Genomic DNA, 23,995 nt, shown 5'->3' on the forward strand with positions numbered 1-23,995 from the left:
TTGTAATGCATAACAATCCTTTGGTTTTAATTTCATGTTGCTTTAAAGCACCAAATACCCAACTGAGACAGGAGACTGAAATGGTTAAAGGGTAATTTAAGAAAAAAAAGAGAGAGGGATATTATGACCAGAGGAAGCCAGAAAGTGTTCCTTACTAGGCAGAAACAAAAGATGTCTCCTAGACCACTAAACACTTGCGGATAAATTGTGGAAAGCTGGTATGAATCTGCAGAGGAGGAAACATCATGTTGGTTTGAGAAGTTTGGAGGGCTTAATCATACATGTGGACGAAAGTATGCCAACTAGATGTTTTTCCAAAAGCCTTTGATGAGGGATATTAATATTAGTCATTTCAAAGTTATAACTATTGTGTTTTCCCAGCAAATTCGGAAGAAGAACAATAGGGAGAACTAAAAGGGCTCATCTACAGAGGGTATGATACTAATCCTGGTGGTTTTCTGACATTGGAACTAGGCTTGGTCCTTATAACAGATTGTATTATGTTCTGAATTATTTTCTCCCTCCTTCCCTGTTAGAAGATTACGTATTTCTATCTTTTACCATGTGACTTGCTATCCCCTTCTGTGGAAAGAGTATACTTTCCAACCTCATGGTACCATGCTGGTCCAAATGATTTACTTTGGACAATGGAATTTGAGTAGAAGTGAGAATATGGCAATTGTGAGTAGAAGGTTTGAGAGCCATTGCATACTTTGGTTTTGTCTCCTTTCCTCTCTTATAAGAATCCTATGTTCAAGATAGGGCCTTCAGGCTCTGTTTTTTTTTTTTTTTAATTTTATTTTATTTTTTTATTTATGTATTATAGTCACAGAGAGAGAGAGAGAGAGGCAGAGACACAGGCAGAGGGAGAAGCAGGCTCCATGCACCGGGAGCCCGATGTGGGATTAGATCCAGGGTCTCCAGGATCGCACCCTGGGCCAGAGGCAGGCGCTAAACTGCTGCACGACCCAGAGATCCCCTTCAGGCTCTATTTGTAGCCTGCATTCTGGAATAGGGCAGAAACGTGGGGCAGGAGCAGAACTATTGGGACAAGTAGCTAATATTAAACAGGAACAAGGGCAAAACAAAACAAAACAAAACCACACACAAAACATCCCTTTGTTTTTATGAACTATTTGAGACTTAGGGGAGGGTCATTTGTTACAGTAATGTGACCTAGAAAAAAATTGATGTAGTCTTATATAAATAGTTAAATGACCAACTATGCATAGTCTTATGTAAGTTTTGTTGAATGACCTGGAGAAAAGCCTGCATTGTTTTCCCTTCAATTTGCAGATAACACAGAGACATTTTGAATAATTAAATGAAAACAGGTAATTACCTGAGCATTTGCTAAATCTCAAGCATTGTGCCCACAGCTTTACCAACTTTATTTTCAGTATCCTATGTAGTTCTTGCTAAAACCCTATTACAAATGTATACCTTTACTGGCAAGGAAGTTCACTGGCCCAAGGTCAGAGATCTACTACCATGCAGGCTCATTGAAACCCGGCTTTAAGTGCCTGACTTTCAAGCATTTATGAATTTTAGAGTGAACACGTGATATCAAACTAAGGTATGAAGTGGTAATCCAAACAATGGTAATAGAATTAAGAATCCTAAAAATATAGAAATTACTTTAGGAAGGGTAAAAAAGAGCATCTATAAGACATCCAAATAGAAGCAATTGCCACACTATATAGACATTGAAAATAAAAGCTTAAGGATGCAATGGAAATCTAAAAAGCTATGGAGAATATGGGAAAAATGAATATGGCTTCAGATATAAATTTCAAACATCATGAGTTATTATTTCTTGTTTTGCTTGAATACACGTAATTTAGATTCAATAAAATTGTGTTATGGGTTGAATTCATATGTTGATGTCTTAACCCTTAATGCCTCAGAATATGACATTATTTTGAAATAGAGTTGTTGCAGATGTAATTAGTTAAATTAAGATGAGGTCATTTTGGAGGAAGGAGAGTCTCTAAATCCAACATGACAGGCATCTTTATAAAACAGGGAAATTTGGACATATACATACAGAAAATGCCAAGTGAAGATAAAGGCACAGATCAAGGTGATGAAGGAGAAGCTAACAATGGCTGAAGATTGCTGTCAAACCACCAGAAGCTTGGAGAGAAGAATGGAACAGACTTCTCCCTCACAGCCTTCAGATGGAGCCAACCTGGCCCTGGGTTTCCTAGTCTCCAGGGAACAAGAGATAATGCCTTTCTGTTGTCTAAGCAATCCAATTTGTGGTACTCTGTTACCCTAGTGGTCCTAACAAACTATTGCAAAGTGATCATTAACTTAGGAAGTAAGTCATAAACCTAAAGAATACGCTCATTACAATGTCATAATAATTTATCAACAGGATAAAAGAAACTTGTATAAATTCATAATTCATAGAGCTATAATGATCTGTGAAGAACAACTGTGACCTGTTCAGGCCTCTAGTCTTTGAGGCTAACTTCAGGGCAGAGCGGAGGGTGGAGTGGGGGGACCGATGGCATGAAAGGATTTTAGTTTATTATATGAAAGGTAGAGACATTTGCAGTTACTCGAACAATTAAGGTTACTTCAGTAAGACTGGGATAATTTTCCAGATTTAATTTTTAGTGTTTCTCAAGAGTGCCTAATATCTCCTTGGCAACTTTTTAGTTACCTTAAAAATGTAGGCATAGAGGGAAGGGCAGAGCACTCCGGCCTTCTGTGCAAATAGTTTATTCTTTCATGCCCTCTAGCATTCAGCAGAAAACGGCACCCTCAGGGTCACAGAGAGTTAATTCACATCCCAGATGCCTAACTTACTCCCTGCGAGGAAATTACTCATTGGCAGGACAAGGTCATTCTTCATTTTAACCATTACCATAGCATTTTATATTGTCATGTGCTATGTGGTTTTGCAATCCTTAAATTCCCCTGGTGAAGTAAAGGGGATGACAATCACAATTATGTCTGATTTACAGACTAGGGAACTGGGACTCAAGCAAGAGACAAAGCCATCATTGGTAAGGGCCATCCCAGAAGGCAGGGGCTCTGGCTCAGGTCTCTGTTTATCATGTGGCATGCAGGAATAAACCTGAGGGATATTAGCTATGTGTGCAATTCTTACATTTCTTGGAACTTGAGCTCCCCACCCAAGCTGATTTTTGTCAGCAGCCATCTGTCAAAGAAACAAAAGGTACCAAGGAAGTTAAGTACAAATTGTGTACAATGTGTTAGTTTCAGGATTAGAGACAGCTGCAAAATCAAAATGAAACACTGTAACTTAAAGTCAACTTTCGGAAACAGGATCAGGAGGGCTAAGGACAAACTCTCCTCACTAGTTGAGACTATTTTGGCAGATGAATCCAGTTAATAGCATCAGTGGAGGTGTGTGCACGCCAGAAAACACAAAGCTTAGAAAAAAAATACAAAGAACAAAAACTCCATTACTTAGCATATTTTTGATCTGAAAATCTATGTTAATTTGAAAAAAAAATCGCTATTTCTACTCTGTCACTTCATTATGAGATCAAAGCGTGGCTGGGCATTTATTTTTGACAAACCTGTCTTACCTACATTTGCAGCATAGGAACTTAGCTTTTGTCCAGTGAAGCATTTTGCCTGTAAAGCAATGCTGGGCTTTTAGTTATGAGAGTTGTGAGGATGTACTTTTATATTTAAATCCAAACCTAGGATCTCGGTTCTTGAAAACTGATAAAAGTTTGAAAATGAAATATCTGAAAGAGCCCTTAAGTCAACATTCAAGTCTCAGCTGGAATCTTGTTCTACAAGATCAGGGTGGCTGGTTGATTTTCGAATTTCTAAAGTTGAAGGGTGGATATTTCATGTCTGTCTCAAGGCAAATCCTCAGATAAGTGGCCAGAACAGATGTGATTTTATGTAATTTAATGTTTACTTGCTTTTATTTTATAAAGTTTGAAACGTTCTTACCCATTTTCCTGCTGCCAATCAGAGATCCAACTTTGCCCTGAATGTGGCAACATTGATTCCAAAATCAATATTGTGTTGCCAGTGCTTAGAGAGCATGATTGCTCTTTCAAAGAAAGAGGCTGGATAGAGGTGGCCCTTCTGAGTTTGATCAATTTTACCACAATGAGGCAGAAGAGTTAATAATCAGTGTGGTGACCTATTTATATTGATGTCACGCAGGCCTAGGGCTCTTCTGGCACAAAGGCTTACACATGGGAATTACAATTTGGGGGATGAGAAGTGTGGAAGCAGCTGCCACAAATCTATGTCAGAGTACACGAAAACTTTTCTAGTGATTTTACCACTTAGTAAAACAAAAATATAATTAGACTTAATTGTATGATCCAAATCACACTCTAACACAATTATAGAATTTCTTGTTTTGTGGCAAGACTATAGTATCTACTAAACTAAATAACTTTCATAACAGACCAAGCAAATTGATTGCTGTCATATGCTATTCCGTGTACTAATAAGGAAGCATCCTTGGATATTTTTGCACCTAGACTTTAAGATAAAATTCTATCCAAATACAAATGTTTGGAAAGAAATTTCTACTTTTTAAATTTTTTAAAAGATTTTATTTATTTATTCATGAGAGACACACAGAGAGGCAGAGATATAGGCAGAGGGTGAAGCAGACTCCTCGCAGGGAGTCCAAAGTGGGACTTGATCCCAGACCCCAGGATCATGCCCTGAGCTGAAGGCAGATGCTCAACCGTGAGCCACCCAGGTGTTCCAGAAGTTTCTACTTTAATGAGAAATTAAACTTTAAAAGAATGTACATTTGGTGGGGTATCTTTTTTTCTATAAATAATTTTTTGTTTGTAAAATTCACATAACTTAAATTCACCATTTTAATTGTGCAATTTCGTAACATTTAGTATATTCACAATGCTGTGCAACACTCACCTCTGTCTAGTTCCGGAATACTTTCATCACCCCACAAGGGACTTCCATACCCTTGAACAGTCACTACCCCTTTTTCCCTACCCACAGTGGTTCCCTGGCAAGCACTCATCTACTCTCTGTCTCTACAAATTTATATGCCCTGGATATTTCATAGAAACGGAATCATACAACATGTGGCTTTTATGTCTGCCTTAAACTTTGACTAGGCCTAATGTTTTCAAAGTTAGCCATGCTGTAACATATACCAGTGCTTCATTACTTTTTATGACTGAGTGATGTCCGATTGTACCACGTTTTGTTTATTCATTCCTCAGTTTATCAACATCTGGGCTGTGTGTATCTTTTCAACGACTCTAAATAGTACTGGCATGAACATTATGTACAAGATTTGTTGGAACATCTCTTTTAAATTCTTTGGAGCATATACCTAGAAATAGCTGGCTCACATGGTCGTTCTACATCTGAATGAAACACTGCCAAACCGTATTATTCATAGTAGCCGTACCATTTTACTTATCAGCAATATATGGGTGTTCTGATTCTCCATATCCTTGCAGTATTTGTTATTTATTATTATTATCATTTTCAGCTTAGTAGCTGTTACTTGGTATCTCATTGTGTTTTGATTTGCATCTCCCAAATGACAAATGATGAGCATCTGTTCATGTGCTTATTGATCATTAGTGTATCTTCTTTGGAGAAATTTTTATTTATTTATTTAATTTTCCTTTGGAGAGATTTCTGTTCACGTACTTCACCCAGTTAATTGGGTTATTTGTCTTTTTTTGTTGGTAGTGAGGGTTCTTTACATACTCCGGATACTAGATTATTTTCATATGATTTGCAAATAATTTCTCCCATTATGTGGGTTTCATTTTCACTTTCTTGATAGCATCCTTTGATGCACAAATGTTTTTAATTTTGATGAAGTCCCATTCATCTTTTTTTTTTCCTTTGTTGCTTGTGTTTTTGGTGTTATATCTAAGAAGCCATTGCCAACTCCAAGGTCTTGAGATTTACTTTTGCTTTCTCCTAAGAATTTTGTGATTTTAGCTCTGACATTTATTTCTTTATTCCATAATTTTTGTATATAGTATGAGGAAAGAGTCCAATTTCATTCTTTTGCATGTGGATACCCAACTATAGCATCATTTGTTAAAGGTGATATTCTTTCCCCTTAAATGGTTTTGGCATCCTTGTCGAAATAAATTGACCACAGACCTATTGGTTTATTTCTAGATTATTATTATTATTATTATTATTACATTAATCTATGCTTTTCCTTATGTCAGTACTACACTCATTTGATTACTATAGCTTTGTAGTAAATTCTGGAATTAAGAAATGTGAGTACTCCAACTATGTCTCCAAGATTGTTTTGGCTATTTGTGGTCCCTTGGAATTCCATATGAATTTTAGAATCAGCTCTTCCATTTCTTAAGAAAGAAAAAAAAAAAAGGCCATTAAGACTTTGTAATAATTGCATTAATATATATGTTGCTTTAGAGAATAATTCCTTTTTAACAATGTTGTGTCTTCCAATCCATGAGCATGCAATGTTTTTCCATTTATTTAGTTCCTTAATCTTTTTAGCAATGTTTCATAGCTTTCAATGTACCAGTCTTGAGCCTCCTTGGTTAAATTTATCCCTTAATATTTTATTCTTTGTATGTTATTATAAATGAAATTGTTCTCTTGATTTCCCTTTTGGATTGCTCACTGGCAGTATATAGAAATACTACTGATTTTTTGCATATTGGTCTTGTATCATTCAACTTTGCTGAATTCATCTCATAAAACTATGTTTTATATTATAGAAACTAGTCAAAAATAGACTAGAGAATATCTGGAAATGGGTACAATGGATTACTACAGAGAAACCATTACACTTTAAAGAAATCAACAGGACTATTTTTAAAATCATAATTGATGTTATGGCTATTATCATATACCTGTTTCATAAAATAATAGTGATTTTAAGATAAAACACTTCTCGCTATGACCAAAATAATCATAATATACACTGGCTTTCAGAATGACTATTCTTTATGCTTACAAAATATTTTTGTCTCATGGGTAAATAATAAACCTGCCTGCCCCAAACCTATAAATCATTAGAAAAAGCAAAAATGAACCTAGGAGCTAAGCAAAATAGATTTTTAACAAAAAGAAATGGTGAAATATATAACAACCTATTGAACATTTAGTACTCACATATATATTTTTTTGTGAAAATTTGTATTTTAAATAGCACTTTGGTTTTGGTGAGGGCGTGGGTCCTCTCTGTCTATATATTGGTGGAAACTTTGTGATATTTACAGACAAGTTTAAACCAGAGCACCATGGGACACCTGGGTGTCTCAGCAGTTGAGCGTCTGCCTTTGGCTCAGGGTGTGATCCTGGAGTCCCAGGATCGAGTCCCACATCAGCCTCCCTGCATGGAGCCTGCTTCTCCCCTCTGCCTGTGTCTCTGCCTCTCTCTCTGTATCTCTCATGAATAAATAAATAAAATCTTAAAAAAAAATAAACAGAGCACAGAAAGTCTGCCACTATAAGGAAAATAAATACACAAAACTTGTTAAGCAAATTTTATCAGTAAACAGAAAGGATTTTTACAAAATTAAAAAGCTTAGTGGTGATAATATAGAAGTGACCAAATTCCACAGAAAAAAAATCTAAGAGATAATTATATGATTAAAAAGAGTGGGAAGAGGGGCTTAATTCTCTAGCAATAAAGAAAAAGAACTGAAGCAGAATAGGTTGTCTCAAGGATGAGACTGATCACAAAGAAAACTTGAAGGAGCTTGATAGTTCCTGGCCAAATACAGGACACAAAAACCTGGGGAAGAATCAGATTTCAAATTATGAGCTTAATGAACAAAGTAAGCAATGTGCAGGGAGCTTAAGCAGCAGAATTGTGAACCTATGCAATATCTCCGTGTGATCCTGACAGAAGCTGAGCTCTCACGGCAGAAGTATGAAGTAACTGGTTGGAAATATTTTAGGGCAAATACATAGGATACAGTTTATGGCATGAAGGGCTTGGCACTTAAAATAATTTTGTTTTAAAGTCCCAACTTAAATTCCCTTAAGCAATAGCAGTGAAAGGTGACCAGTGACAAAATAACAGGAGTCAGTCTTCAGCGTTTGCTCTAAGTCAGCTTTATCATGCTGATCAGACAGTGTTTGAAAGTTCAAGTCAGCACCCATCAGTGTAGGAAATCATATAGCATTCAAAGTTTTAGAGGGTGTCCAGACATAAAGGTTAACCCTGCTTCCAGCAAGGGTCAACCTGTGAATATATGGTTATCTTAAAGCAAAAAAAAAATCTAAGATAGTGTGTGCTTATTTCCTTTATGAAATAAATAATTCTTCTTTTACAAAAGTTCTAAATATGACATCTCTTATATCAGAAATGGTCCAAATTAAAAAAAGAAAAGCAATCCCTAGAGTATTAGGAGAGTATCTTTTACGTTAAGGTAAAATAAATTCATGGAGGTGCTCACTCATCTGTGTCTTGGACACTGAAATGCGATACTCAGGTTCTTTCTGGTGAAGGACTTACTGCCTCAGCTGCTGGGGAGTGCTGCTGCCAGACAGCTTTGAACTGTCCACCCCTTCCAGGGATCGATTCAGCTACAGAGAGCTGCCTTGCACATGGTCACAGTCTCTCCTGCGGTGGGACCCCCAACCAATGACTGATTTATGCAGGAATATAAAGTTCAGCCATTTTAGCCTGACTTAGCACAGCTCTGGAAGTCCCACTTTGTCTACAGAGCCCCACATTGAGTTGACTAGGGCCTCTGATGAGCCTTGATGGTACCCCAACTTCTTCCTCTGCTCAAGCTTGCTACCCCACCTCTCTTCCATAAGTGCTGATTTCAGGATCCTTAAAAAAACAGTCTGCATGTTAAATCCTCTGCCTATCAGAGACTACTTCCCCAGAGATCCAACTTCTACCATAATACAAAGTCTATCAAACATACCTGTAAAGAAAAATGCATCCAGATTGTAAAAATGTACCGATTAACAAAACATATTGTAAGGAAAATGTATCCAGATTGTTGAATTAGATACCGATTTTCAGAGATAATAGAGAATTGAGGGGAAATTATAAAAAATGGAAGAGCTTAAAAAAATAAAATAAAAAATAAAAAAAATGGAAGAGCTTCAATAGTAAGAAGTAGAGAATCAACATTCAAGCTAATATAAATGTAGTCGTTAAAGGGAGTATGTGGGTGTATATTCTGAATAGTATGCCTTTCTATTTTTTTAAATGACTATTACTGGAAGTTAAAAAAGATGTTTCTCTTCCCTCTTCCCATCCATAAGAAAACATAATTTTCTACACTTTATTGTTAATGGGCAAAATAAGGAATATTAATAAAACTGAAAAAAGGTAGAAAGAATGGAAATTAGAACAGGAAAAGAAGGTCTATGATCACTTTACAGTATTTGTTCATCTATGTTTTGTTTTTATTCTTTTTTAGTTTTCACTTCTAATACTGGTCTATATATACAGACTTTTAAAAATTTCACCAAATTAAAATTTGATATTGCATATAAATTTTTGTTGACTTTGCATCACAATTATTATTGCCCCCTACAGCACATTTTAACTAATAACAAAAAGGTTATTAAGGTTAAACATTATTATTAAGGTTAAAGGTTAAAGGTTATTAAAGGTTATTAAGGTTATAAGGTTAAACATTAAACCCATTCTTATATTGCCTAAATAAATACATTTAAATTTTTTGTTTATGACTCATGCATATTGTTACTTTGCTAGGGCTGCAGGAACAAAGTACCACAAAACCAATTGGCTTAAACAACAGAATATTGACTAAGTCCTGGAGGCTTGAAGTTTGAGATAAAGAGTTAACCTACACATGGAGTTCTCTCTGTGTGCATCCATAGGGACAGGAATTTTCTCTCTTTTACAGAAATAGAATCATATTGGATTAGGACCCACTCAAATAATTCCATTTTAACTTGATTTTCTGCAAATGTTCTATTTCCAAATAAAGTCACATTCACAGATATTGGGAGTCAAGACTTCAACATCTTTTTGAAGAACATAATTCAATCATATACATATGGAATATCCTTTTCATCTGTACAGTAAGTTACAACAAGTTCTAGTAAAATAGGTACAGTGGTCTAATATTTTTTACTACATTGCAATAATATTTAGCCTGAACAAAAAGAGAAGAAAAAACACCTTACCTTGTTTGCTGCATCTCTTATTTTATCATCAATCTGGCATGCACATAATTTATCTTAATAAATCAACATGTTTTATTGACTAATTAGTAAATTGACTATTAGATGCAAAATATTTTGCTGTGCCTTTTGGGTAATATGAAGATAAATAAGTTGAAGACTTTGTTTCTGAAAAGTTTATATTGTATTAACAAAAACAGCAAGAATTCAAAACATTTAAGTCTACTCTCTGCAGTTAAGAAAAATATTAATAGATTTCTCCCATTATGTACACATTTCTTCACTGCAGAATTGTGTTTATACCCTGTGAGCTGGAAGTTATGAAAAGTCCCTGAGTCTTGTAATTCTATGAATTTATACCACTAACTGCATTGAAAATGTCTAATAGAATAAGGCTTTATCGATTATTAAAGGCAATGTAAAGCATTTTTATAGCTGAATAAAACAATGATCTATTGCACAAAATTTTCAATTGGTAGTGAACTTTTTGTTTTAGGATCAGCAGTTTACACTTATTTGACATGCATGGAAAATTATCCTTAAGCATTATTTCATAACTTTAATTGAAATAGCTTTATACACAGTATCTGGGAAAGTAAATTTTCCTTACCTAAAAATTTGCTCTGTGATCCCTTAGCAAACAGCTTGCAATACATTATCATTTTTACCTAAAAACTTACTTGTCTCACTTTTTAAAATTATTTTTTAAAGATTTTGTTTTTAAGTAATCTCTATACCCAGTGTGGGTCCTGAACTCACAACCCGAGATCAAGAGTTGCATGCTCCACCAACCAAGCCAGCCAGGTGTCCCTGCTTATCTAATATTTACAAAAATAATAAGAATTTATGCAAGTAAGAAACGCTTTCTAAGAAGATGGGTTTAAGTGTAATGTTCCACATAATCCTATAGATTACATGGATCCCCACTCACTTTTGAAGCAATTTACAAGATGAAATTCAAAATGAGACAATTTGTATTTTTAGAATAGTGTCTTCCTTTTTATAAATCAGTTTTTCAGTAAGATTTAAGACATATGTAACCATGAGAAGACAAGCTTCAGTAATGAATTTATGCCTTCTCTATGATGTTATCTACTAAGAAAGATATTAAAACCCACTTCAGATCTTTTATTATTTGACTGTAGAGAAAATTATATGGATCGGCACTAAAGCAAACTGAAGACAGTTCATCAATAAGATCTACCTCACATGGAGATAAAATCATAATCCTCAGAGTATACGTCATTCTGGATATCTGAATTATCTAGACAGGTGAACTAAATCTTTTAAATACTATCAATGAAAAGTTTTAATTATTTTTAAAGGACGCATTTCTTAAGTCTCCTATGCACTTCACTGTCATGTTAAGTAGATGCTTAATGAAACTTTCTTGACACCTTAGTCATTATTATATAATATTTGTTACTTAATGTAGCAAAATATGATTTTAGACATAAATGTATAATGAAACACTTATTTCATTGTGCTGAAGGGGTCCCGACCAAGACATGGGTCCTGAATTTTCTTTCTTGATGTCAACTTGTTTTTTAATCATCTATTGCCTCATATGGAAGCTGTTCTGTAAAAAATTAAGTGGTAACTCATGGATTGATGTTATCTTCCACTGCATGGCTTTCTTATTGTTCCGAAAATTATCTTTATTGTGTTCATTAACATCACTCTGTTTTCTCTCTGACTGGATATCATTGGTTCAAACTGCTTCTCAAAATCCTATATCCTTTCTTCTATGCTAAGTACTTACTTTCAAAGGAGCATAGAGAAAACACTCCTCACCTTTTCAAGAGTTAGGGGAAAAATTTTGGAGAAGTAGCTTACTGTTAGCTTTATACATACACAATCACACACACACATGCATGAGATAATTCTGCAGGCAAGACTCCAATATTTTCTTAGTGCTTGGCATTTATTAGAATTCTAGGTATAAATATTAGGGATCCTACATAAACAAATTTATGTTCAGTAGTTATGAGTGCAAGATTACAAATAGAAGGTTTGTTATCTTGAGTTTATTAGGTAAGACTTGGCTTTTAAACTCTATATATGTACTACAAAAGTAAACTATAAATAGTTTTATAGATTATAGTTTTATATTTTATAGCATATATAGTTTGTAGATAGTATATATATATATATAATTTCTGAATAAATAGTCTCCATTAAATATGATGTATAATTTCTCGGTAGAGATACATTTTTAATTTCTGAGGGTTTAGTATTAAATCCCATAAAAACTGCTTCATGCATTTCCTCCAAATTTAGGGATAATCACTGGTAAGGCCTGATTTAAAATAATGGAAAATAGGGCACATAAAGTACATTTTCAGCAAACTTGGAGATAAAGAGATAGATAATAATTTTGCAGAGCTGCTAAAAATGAGGTATAGTGTTAGTTTTTGAATAACTTCCGATTGAAAAAATATGCTATATAGTATTAATTAATATGCCAGACAGCAAGAAAAAAAGTAATATCTTTAAAATCAGACATAGAGTTAGTAGTCACAAGGATGATCATTCAAATCATAGATCCTGTTTGCAATTTAGCTGCTTCTCACATGGGGAACTCTAGGCAGCATATCCTAGTGTGGGTTAGGGTAGGGATTTATCTATGTTACCATAGTTAATGATAACTGTAGACAACATAGGGAAACCCTGACCATGTAACAGTAACAGCATACATCTTGAGAGTGCCCACATCGTGGATTCCTGCTCATGAAATTCCTTTTGTAATAGCACTGAATATCTTGAACATTAACATGTTAAGCAGAGGTTAAATTGGTCAGTAACACTAGAGAACAGATGAGTAAAAAATATTCCTGAACAAAAAATTGGCTCCACAAAAAAGAGCTCTATAATTGTCAAATAAGAGATAAGTTTCCTCAAGGAAAACTAATATTAAGTGATAGTGATGGTTCAATTGAAAGAGACGAAAACTAACAAAAGCAAATAAGAGACTTACTGGGTACAATTATTGGAAAGGATCAGTTGGTGGTGGTGGATATCTTTTCCAACTAGTTGTGTTCTTCCAACTAGTTCTGGTCTATAAAGCTTTGTAGAATTTTAGGAATATAGACATAAGAATTGTTCTAATGAATATTTAATATGTTATCTTAAGAGTTGTGATTGATGGGGACACCTGGGTGGGTCAGTGGTTTAGCATTTGCCTTTGGTTCAGGGTGGGGTCCTGGGATCGAGTCCCATATTGGGCTCCCTGCATGGAGCCTGCTTCTCCTTCTGCCTGTGTCTCTGTCTCTGTCTCTCTCTCTCTCTCTGTCTCTCGTGAATAAATACATTTTTTTTAAAAAAAGAGTTGTGATCAGTGAACTCTCCCACATTCTGAATTTTCATCTATTTTTCTTTCATGAACAGATTTTCATATTATGTGATATATTATAGAGGAATGCAATCAAGAGAAAGATGATAGAAATCATTCTATAAGGTATTACCTGAAAAGAATGCATGCAAGCTTGTTGCAACATATAGGATATACTTCAAATGCTCTTGGTTTTCTGAATTTTCTGTGACCAAAACTATATTTTCCATGGTTCACATGGCATATGAAAAGGCAACTGCTGCGGAGCCAGCGCGCCGAGGACCATGTTGCTCCCGAACATCCTGCTCACCGGTACCCCAGGGGTTGGAAAAACCACACTAGGCAAAGAACTTGCATCGAGATCAGGACTGAAATACATTAATGTGGGTGATTTAGCTCAAGAAGGGCAATTATATGATGGCTACGATGAAGAGTATGATTGCCCCATTTTAGATGAAGACAGAGTAGTTGATGAATTAGAAAACCAAATGAGTGAAGGTGGAGTTATTGTTGATTACCATGGTTGTGATTTCTTCCCTGAACGCTGGTTCCATATAGTTTTTGTGCTGCAAGCAGATAACAGTGTACTGTACAAAAGACTAGAAACAAGGGGTTATAATGAGAAGAAACTAAAAGACAATATTCAGTGTGAAATTTTTCAAGTTCTTTATGAGGAAGCATTAGCATCCTACAAAGAAGAAATAGTACATCAGCTGCCCAGCAATAAACCAGAAGATCTGGAAGATAACATCAATCAGATACTGAAGTGGATTGAGCAGTGGGTCAAGGATCATAGCTCCTGACTTATAAGACCAGCTACTTTACAACCACGGTTGTCATATCCCTGCCATATTGAATAAATTGTTCAGTTATCAGTAAAACTTATTAAAATTGTGTTGCAGGACTACTAAAAAAAAAAAAAAAAAGAAAAAAAAAAAAGAAAAGGCAACTGCTGAATAAAATACTATAGAGATGACATAGACATTGGGAATTATGTAGGTAGAATTTAATTTCACCACATCAACACCTAGAAGATAATACAGGTTCCAGGGCTTCATCCCAGAGTACAGACCACAGTAGCTATGGAGTTGTTAGGTATTGGGAAGCTGTGGTATTTTATCAATTCATTTGGGGATGGTGAAGCAGCAGTTATGTTTGAAAACTACTGACCTAGTACATCTTGCTTTTAAAAGCAGCCATAGAACAAAGATGAAGAACTTTAGTTAAGGTTACATAGCTAGGACATGAACTCAGAGTTTCCATCAGCTCTCAATTCTGTGCTGTTTTCTCAATTCAATTTATCCATTCCAATGATACTTGTTGACCATTTATTCTGAGTTTTATTATTCTAATCTTGAATGATTGATTTTAGCTACATTAATGAAGACATTTTATTTTTATTTATTTATTTTTTATTTTTTATTGGTGAATGAAGACATTTTAGATGAAGTTTTCTTAAACAAGAATACACTGAGAAGATTTCAGGGGTACCTGAATCCTTTGAAATTACATGTTAAAATTTAGGGTTTTTTTTTATCAAAGATATTTCCATAGCTTTTATCAAAATTTCAAAGGACCTTATGGTACCCTTCCAAATTAAGAATCATTGACCCAAATTCTTATCTCTGACTGATTTGTTTTTCAAGACCATGTTAGAAGCATACCATTAACCCAAAGTCTTGGGATTTAATATTTAAGCTTTTCCATCTTCCCCAATTATATAGGCTATTAAAGAAAATTAAATGTTTGCTACAATTTTTTAAAAAGATTTGTCTACTTATTTTGAGAGAGAGAGAGAGAGAAGTATGCACAAGCAGGTGGAGGGGGAAGGAGAGGAAGAGAGAGAATTTCAAACAGACTCTCATGGGGGCTCGATCTCACAACCCTGAGATCGTGACCTGAGCTGAAATCAAGAGTCAGATGCAACCAACTGAGCCACCCAGAGGGCCCTATGTGTTGCTATAATTAAATCACTTTTTCCCTGATCTCTTAACTGTACATAAAATTCACACAAAATAAAACATGCACAAAGTAAATAATATTTTGTATGATTTTTATTCTCCACTTTTATAATTTCAGAGAAACGAAGAGTAAGAAAATAAGTCAAGTGGATAACACATACATATAATAACATCATGTACCTATTTTCAGCAAACCTAGTATTTGGAAAGCAATTGTATTCTCTGGTTAGAGAATGAAATACAAAAGTGAAAAAGAAAAGGTTTTCAGATGTCTTTATTCAGCATTGTGTTTTATACAGAAGCACTAGTAATACATGTTTAGAAAGAATGCAATGAATATATATACTGCTCTTTTAATAGGAAATTTTTGAGAAAAAAATAGAGAATTAAATGTCTTACAAGAACAGATTTTTCTATCTCTCAAGGTTAGAAGAACAATTATATTCCTTTGAGTAGCTGGTGGAGGGCATCATCAAAATGGAATTACTTCTTTGTCAGAGAACTGTCAGCTTATCTTTATATTAATAGATAATAACTTTACAATATATCTGCAGGGAAAGAAAAGCTGTTTCAGTAAGTGCTGTCTCTATTGTACTTCTCAACCTAAGCCAAAATATTCTTTCAGATTGCTCCTCCAGTTCATTACCTCAAATAAAAGAAAAGATACAAAAATTTCACAGAATGCTCTTTTTTTTTCTAACTGGATTTACTAAGTATCACTGATATCAAGTAGTTCATATTATGTGATAATCCTAGCTTTTAGGATAATGACTCTGCTAGAGACACAAGGTAGTTAAAAGTGTATATTAAATTTATATAATACCTGCAGTTGTTTGGAAAGTACATCATAATATTAATATATTTAATCCAACTGAGAGAACAGAAAAGAAATAGCAACCAAATAAGCTGTTCAAACTTTCAAAATATAATTTAATATACTAATTTTTCCATTGGTTAATATTCTGGAACTTCAGCTTTTTTATAATTAAATTATTTATAAAATGTACTTGTAACACGGAAGAGGCTATACTAGATTTCATCTCAGAAGAAATATCAGTTCTTTCACTATGCTTTATGTATGTGAGACTACACATAACAAAAATATTTTATGTTCATTTCCATTATGACCAGGAACATTTGAACAAAATGTGGCTTGATTGACCCAGAGTAAACCTGTGAAGTCCAAAAATTTGTTCTGGTGACATCACCTCTGTTATTTGTTATTCAGATGGCAATTCTTTCCCACTTTCAATCATCTAACACCCTTCTGTTATCTAGCTTGTTCTCCCTTCATCCAAACATGAGTGGAGCTGATAGCAGCCCTTTGAACATGTTAACTTACTCATTTTTCTTTAGTGTTAGAGTAGCAGCTCAGCCAAGCATTACATTTCTCTCTAATTGTGAAATAAAATTGTTTTTCCTGAAAGTTAATTAAAGGAGGAAGCCTCCAAATGACACTATGCTGACTGAAATGTAGAATAATTCTGAATGGAAATCTAATGCTATTTTGTGAGGTTTTCTGTGACGAAATCTAAATGCCTTTTTGTGAATGGACATCTAATGCCGTTTTGTGAAGTTCTCTGGTGGTAATGCTACGAGAGTACATAAACAGAGAAGATGGAAACAATCTTTTTGTTCATCCATAATGGTAGTGTTGAACAAGTTGCTAGCCTGGTTTCATCTTCTGAAGGTCTATTTCACAAAGGGTTTGGGGTGTGGGTGGGCATATCTGAGATACTAAAACATTTTTGAAGGACTTATTTTTGTGTGACATCAGGTAAAAATAATTAAGTAACTAAATATATAACCTTAACACATTCTTTTAGTTTATAATATGACAATGATAATCTTCAAAGAAATAGATTTGCAAGTTAGTTTAATAAGAAAATACATTTCCTTACAAAAGAATATATATATTTTTAGTAGGATGCTGAGTAAATAGTTACATGTCAGGCTATATCATGTCCAGGAGATATTCTTTTTAGTTATAAATGTTCACCAAAGATACAGGATTTCAGAAATTATTTTAGAGGTAAAAGGAAAATAAGGCAAACTATAATAAAGGTAGAATTTCAGATGTGGCAAAGTAACTCATTTCAGACCAAGTGTCTGAGAAAAATTAAAGAATTTATTTCCTTTTATGTTTATTTAAGAGAATGGAGGGGTGCCTGGGTGGCTCAGTCAGTTGAGTGTCTGCCTTTGGCTCAGGTTCTGATTCTAGGGTCCTGAGATTGAGCCCCACTTTGGGCTCCTTGCTCAAACCAGGTCTTATAAGGCCCAGGAACCTAGTGAGAAAGTCAAGGAGGGAATAGCATTGAGGTGAGCCTCACATTCCCTTAGAGGACTCTTTTAATTTTAAAGTAGCACAGAAGACAATCACAAACTGGATAAGAATCTAAATTGAGATTTTGGCTTTCTCGGGGCCTATAGAAACAAACTTTAGAGCTCAAGTCCAGGATAATATGACTTGAAGGGACAAAATCAACAAAGGAAGGGAATAACATTGATGAGTTTTCATTGTATCATTTTTCCCCTCAAGACATTTGTTAGATTTTATTTGATGTAGGGCAGAGCCAAAGGACCAAGAAGTAGAGTCAAAGTGGTAGCTAACGATCTAGGCAGCTACACAGAGTGTTTGGTAGCCTCAGAGCATAGAAGTAAAAAACCTGGAGTAGAAGATCTAGTGATTATCACTGACTTCCTGTTAAGATCACAGAAAGGTTACACCCTAGGAACATACATGATGGGCATTAGATCAACTCTCACAAAAACACTGAAACCAAAAACAAAACAAAACAAAACAAAAAAACATTGAAACCTTGTTCAATCCTGAACAAGCAAAATCCCACAGTAGGAAAGGTTGGTTTGCCCCATTATAAGATGCCTGAGATATAGTGAAAGTTTGTCCTGTCTGGAGAAAGACAATATGAAATAAAGCATCAAATTACCTCTATAATTTTTCATAAGTTATGACCGACATTTGATCAAGCTTATTAGCCATGCCAGGAGACAGAATCAAAAGACAGAAACTAAGAGACTAAAGAGACAATAAAAGCATATCCAAAGGTGAATCAGAGTTTGTGGTCTTTAAAATAAATGAAGAGTAAAAAGTGTAACAAAATTGTTGAGAAGATAGAGGATCTTACCATATAATTGGAATTCATAAATAATAATTAAAATAAAATTATAGAATTTAAAATATAATAATTAACATTAAGAATGCAATAGATGTGTTAAATTGCAGACTGCACCACTGAAGAGAGGATTAGTGAACTAGAAGACAGAGTGTTAGAAAATAGACTGAAGTGTAGCAAGAAAATAGATCTGTAATATAAAACAATATACAAGTTATTTGAGACACAGTTAAGAGATTTAATATCTGTAATTACATTATCAAAATAAAAAGGAGAATGTTATAAAAGCCACATTTTAAGAGATGATGATTTTACACAGCTGATAAAAAGGCATCAACCTACACAATTTAGAAATTTAGCAAACACCAAGGATGATTCGAGTAGGGGCAGGAAATCTATGGACATTAAAAATAATTTCTTAAAATGCATAGAGAAACTTTGGAAAATGCAGCCAGATAAATAAAAGGAGCATCATTTTCAAAGGAAAACATTTCCTTAGAAACCATGGAAGGCATTATACAGTGCAGTGACATTTTTAAAGTGCTAAAAGAATACATATAGGAACCTTTAATTCTTTATCCAGGAAAAATATCTTTCAAAACCGAAGATGAAATAAAAATGATTCCAAACAAAAAGGGAGAGAACTCACCAACAGAAAACCTTCATGAACACAGATAAAAAGAATTTCATTAGAAAGAAGAATAATGATCCCAAAGAGAAGCATAAAAATGCAAGAAGGAATAAGGGGCAATGAAACAGATAAATATATGGGTAAATCTAAATAGATATAACTTAAGAAATGACAATAACAACTTTTCATGGTATCAAAAATAGATATAGAATTAAAAATTATGACACTTATAGCACAAAAGTCAGGGCAGTAGTTTTAATTTTTTTTAAATTTTTTTTTAATTTTTTAAATTTATTTATGATAGTCACAGACAGAGATAGAGAGAGAGGCAGAGACACAGGCAGAGGGAGAAGCAGGCTCCATGCACCGGGAGCCTGATGTGGGATTCGATCCCGGGTCTCCAGGATCGCGCCCTGGGCCAAAGGCAGGCGCCAAACCACTGCGCCACCCAGGGATCCCCAGGGCAGTAGTTTTAAATGACATTAAATAGGCTTCATATATTTGCATTTTAAAGAATTTTACTATATATTAATAATTAATAATGAGTATTTAATGGGCTATTGTTCCCTGTCATAACAAAATATATAATCAAAGTGAAAGTATAATGTGTGAAACTGAAATGAAAATAAAACATTATTGTAGACATTGTTTTCTAATATAGTGATGAAATCACTATTCTAAAACATAGATGTTCTAGACCAGCTCTGTCCAAAAGAAATATAATATGAGCCTATGATGATATTAAAATGTAAATATAAACAGCTTATAATAATCATAATAGTATATTTAACTTAACCCAGTATATCTGAAATACTATCATTTCAACATGTATTAAATTTTAAAAAAATATTATTAATCAGATATTTTATATCCTTTTTTGTCAAACTAAGTCTTCAAAATCTGGTATGTATTTTAGACTTACAGTACATACCAATTTGAAATAGCCACATTTCAAGTGCTCAATAGTCTCATGTGACCACTGGCTACTATTATGGATGGCAGAGGTCCAGGCTGTGGCAAGAATAAACTCTGATGACATCTAGACAAATTTGATCTACTATTCCAATAAGTGGTCTAACAATTTATGAGATATTAAACTCTATATTTTATTATTTTAATAACTACTTTTTTGTTTAGAATCGAATTCCCTTGCAACTAATATAATCTCAGTCAGTTCCTGAAATACAATGCCATTTTGTGGTGTGGATACTGAAATGAAAAGCAATCTTTGTCTGGAATACAGTAACATCAAATTATTCAAGCCCATCTTATGTTACAAAAAAAATTCCCCAAATTAAAGTCTAAACCACTGTTAGTCATTACTATATACTCAGTGTTTAACCCATACCTATAAACTATCTGCTTAGGAATATTCTTAGTTCAAACTTACTTGATTATATAATTTGTTTGAAAAAGCCTAAATACACAATAACTGACTAAAGCATGGCATTATTTTTTAGATTTCTTAGTGTTAAAATATAGGTTAATTAAAAGAAATGCTGTCAACTTCACCTCATTAAGGTAACTCTTCTATCTTAGCATTAAAGGCAAATGAAAAGCAGACCTTCTAAAAATGAAAATATACTGGCTATTCTTGACCAGATTAGCACTTCTTTCTAGAAGCCTGCAGACTCCCCTCTACCATAGTATGTTACTTATTCCCTAGGACTCTAAACATAACCAATATCTAGACTAAGGATACAAACGCATTGCTTTGAAGACAGAAAAAGATTGTCTCAGAGATTCTGTATGACAGATAATTTATAAATTGTTAAAATATAGCATACTTACCATTTAGAAGATTTTACTTTGCTTCCTGAGTATTTTTGTTTGGCTTTTTGATCTATAGGAAAAGTGTTTTCTCTTGTAATCAGGGAAGTATTTGGCAACGTGACATTAAATGTCCTCTTCAGAACAGAATGTCTTAAGAATGGACTGAGCTATGGATATTCAAAAAATGAAAAGCATATTTTAATTATATGATTCATAAACTTTGAAAAATTATTTCTTATAAATCTATAAGAGTTCATTAATGTAAATAACTTACAACTTACCAATACTATTCATTAATATTGTACACATTTAGATTCCTAGGGTTAATATCTATAAATGTGCTTTAAAGTATAAGGTAATTACTAGTCATGAGGTTAACTAAAGCATTTTTAATAGTTTTGCTGAAGAGTATACCTATTTGAGAGAGACCAAAATCTTTTGTGAAACCTTAAATCACGTTTTAAAAAGATATAGTTTTTTTGTATATATCAATATCAAATCATCTTTATTATCAAAATAAACTTTGCTTCCAATGAAGGTAGATATTGATGTCTCTGATGTGCCTTCTCTTAACATTTATCATTTCAACAAATATTGATTAAATGCATATCATCTGCCCAAAACTATCTTTGGTTCTATGAACATGCAATCACAAGATAGTCCATTTACATTCACCATTTGCTTACCAATGAAAACATTGAGAAAGCAAAAATCAAAAAACCAAAAGCAAAAAAAAAAAGAAAGAAAGAAAAGAAAAAAAAGAAAAGAAAAGAAAGAAAAGAAAAGAAAAAAGAAAAGAAAGAAAAGAAAAGAAAAGAAATAGTGTCTGATTTTCAACTGCTATGAGAGATGTTTACCAAATCTCTTACAAAAAAAATATTATGGAATATTCATTCAACCAATATCTACTGAGTGCCTCCCATAAGATAGGTACCAATCCTAGCACAGTGCAATCAACATTTGTCTTTTGTTCGTTCTCATGCCTCTTTCTACAAGAAGAACACTGAACAACAGGACACATAAAGAAGTTGGGAATTAAGATGAGTAGTTGATAAGTACAAATTGTTGAGAACACTGCATTCTTAGATTTACACTTTTCATTGCCTGCATGTAATAGGATGAAAGTTACAGGTTTAGAGTCAGCTTTATGCAGAAGGATAATTAGTAGATGTCAGTGCAATTTTGAACTTGGACATTTGAAATGTCTGTGGCCTTTGGAAGGTTATTGCCCCTCTCTGAAATTCAGTTTCCCCTTTTTCAAATGGAGTTAATGCTATCTACCTTATATAGACTTTCTGGATCTATTAGTTGAATTAAAGTATGTAAAGTAGTCTTTGTTCTCGAGAAGGAATACAGCTTAGTGGTTAAAAGCATGGGCTTTCGTTGGAACCAAATTGTCTTATTATCGCTGTGTGTTCTTAAGCAACTTATTTAACCTCTCTCCCTGTGCTTTGGTTTTCACATTTAAAAAATAAGGATGATAGAATGATAACTATTTTGTAGTGTTGCTTTGAGAATTAAATGAGTTCATATGTTTAAAGCATATCAAACCTGGCATATCAAAAACATTAAGTAATACTTATTACTTAATCATAATTATTATTATCTTTATCTTGTACAGTGTCTCTCCCAAAATAAACATGTTACATAAACTTACATAAAAATAAATTTTCATCCTTATAGTTACAGAACTGTGAAACAGAGCTGGTGAAATTAGCCCTCAGTCTAGTGGTCTGCAAAAACACGGAAAGTTCAGTGGGATATATTATTATAGCAGGATAAAATTAAAAGGCAGATTATCTGCATGATCAGAAAACAAGAACAGAGTCAGGCAATCCCCACATCATGCTGTCAGGAAATACAAATTTTTCACAGATATTCTCTTTTAAAAGCATGAGCAAGCAGAAATATATTTATACAATTCCAATAAATATAATGCAGCATAAGGAAAATAACATTAATTTGAGTAATATCTAGTATTTGTTTACAAGTAAAAAATATGTTTCAGGAAAATATAATAAAATTAGAATTAAATAAAGCTGAAGAATAAACTCTCAATCATTCAAAAAAATTATAAGAGCATTTTAAATAAGCATAAAATTAAAGGAAATATAAATATAAATGATTTAGAAATAATACAAAATAACAACAAATCAACATTCATAGAATTAACCCCAAAGCTACAGTCATAATCCAAAATGGATCCAAAAGGAAAATGGGAGATTCTACTTACTCCTCCTTTCTGTCATTCATTCCACAAGTGAAAACCAAGTGCCTTTAACATACCAGGCACTGTACTAGGGTCTAATGATAAAATTGCCAACAAACAAAACAAAATTCTAGGCCTTATGATATCTACTATCAATAAATAACTAGATAATCATAAAATAAATGTAAAATTAAACAGTAATAAGAACTCTCAAAGAGAGGTACACAGAGACAAATGGGAAGGCAATGAGAGGCTTTATTAAGAAAGTGATGATTGAAGTTGGAAACCTGGAGAATGGACAGACCCTAGTTTCGGCTACGATGAGGAGGAATAAAAAAAAAAAAAAAAAAGGAGGAAGATGGAGGGACATAGTCCAGGCTCAGAGACCTGTATACAAAGACCTGTAGCATGTTCTAGTCACTGAAAGATGACCAATGGGTCTGGAGTGGCAGAGGGGAAGGGAGGCATTGTGAAAAGCGATGATGTAGAGGTAAGTCACAAATTTAAGAATTTTAGTCTTTGTGCTAAAAGTAATGAGAGACCATTGAAGCTCATTAAAAAGAGGGTGAGAGATGATTTCTGATTTGCTTTTTGGAAAAATCATTCATTACTATATTTTGCATTAATGTTTTTATTACACAAACATTGAATATCATATGTATACTTACCTAATTATTGAAATAATTGTATATTATCAATTTCAATGGGAATTATTTATTTTAATAAGAATTACTCACAAGAGGTTTTCAGATTACAATTACCTTCCAGATCAGGGAAGACTCCACAAGTCCGCTGCTCAGAGGAGAAGAATGGGTTAAAGATGAAAATGTGCCAGTT

At 33.7% G+C, this 23,995-nt stretch overlaps 2 protein-coding genes across 2 annotated transcripts in view; one reads left to right on the top strand and one right to left on the bottom strand.

The window, feature by feature from the left end:
• The first annotated feature begins 13,718 nt into the window (after positions 1-13,718).
• Positions 13,719-14,354, top strand: LOC121492395 (adenylate kinase isoenzyme 6). The gene has a single exon (XM_041757621.1). It carries the CDS (start codon positions 13,735-13,737, stop codon positions 14,251-14,253), a length of 519 nt encoding a protein of 172 aa, XP_041613555.1. The 5' UTR covers positions 13,719-13,734; the 3' UTR covers positions 14,254-14,354.
• A 1,326-nt stretch (positions 14,355-15,680) lies between these two features.
• The window catches only part of STPG2 (sperm tail PG-rich repeat containing 2), a 560,246-nt gene continuing 551,931 nt past the window's right edge, over positions 15,681-23,995 (bottom strand). Inside the window, exons 13-14 of the mRNA XM_041757622.1 lie at positions 20,968-21,116; positions 15,681-15,959 (exon numbers count right to left, since the gene is read on the bottom strand). Of these exons, the coding sequence (XP_041613556.1) occupies position 15,959; positions 20,968-21,116 (150 nt within the window). The 3' untranslated portion in view covers positions 15,681-15,958. The remainder of the gene's footprint in view (positions 15,960-20,967; positions 21,117-23,995) is intronic.

The sequence above is a fragment of the Vulpes lagopus genome, chromosome 6, assembly GCF_018345385.1.
Source record: "Vulpes lagopus strain Blue_001 chromosome 6, ASM1834538v1, whole genome shotgun sequence".
NCBI classification, from domain to species: domain Eukaryota; kingdom Metazoa; phylum Chordata; class Mammalia; order Carnivora; family Canidae; genus Vulpes; species Vulpes lagopus.

Bases quoted from the DNA above. Each gene is read 5' to 3' on its own strand.
- LOC121492395 (XM_041757621.1), top strand. From the start codon at position 13,735: ATGTTGCTCCCGAACATCCTGCTCACCGGTACCCCAGGGGTTGGAAAA.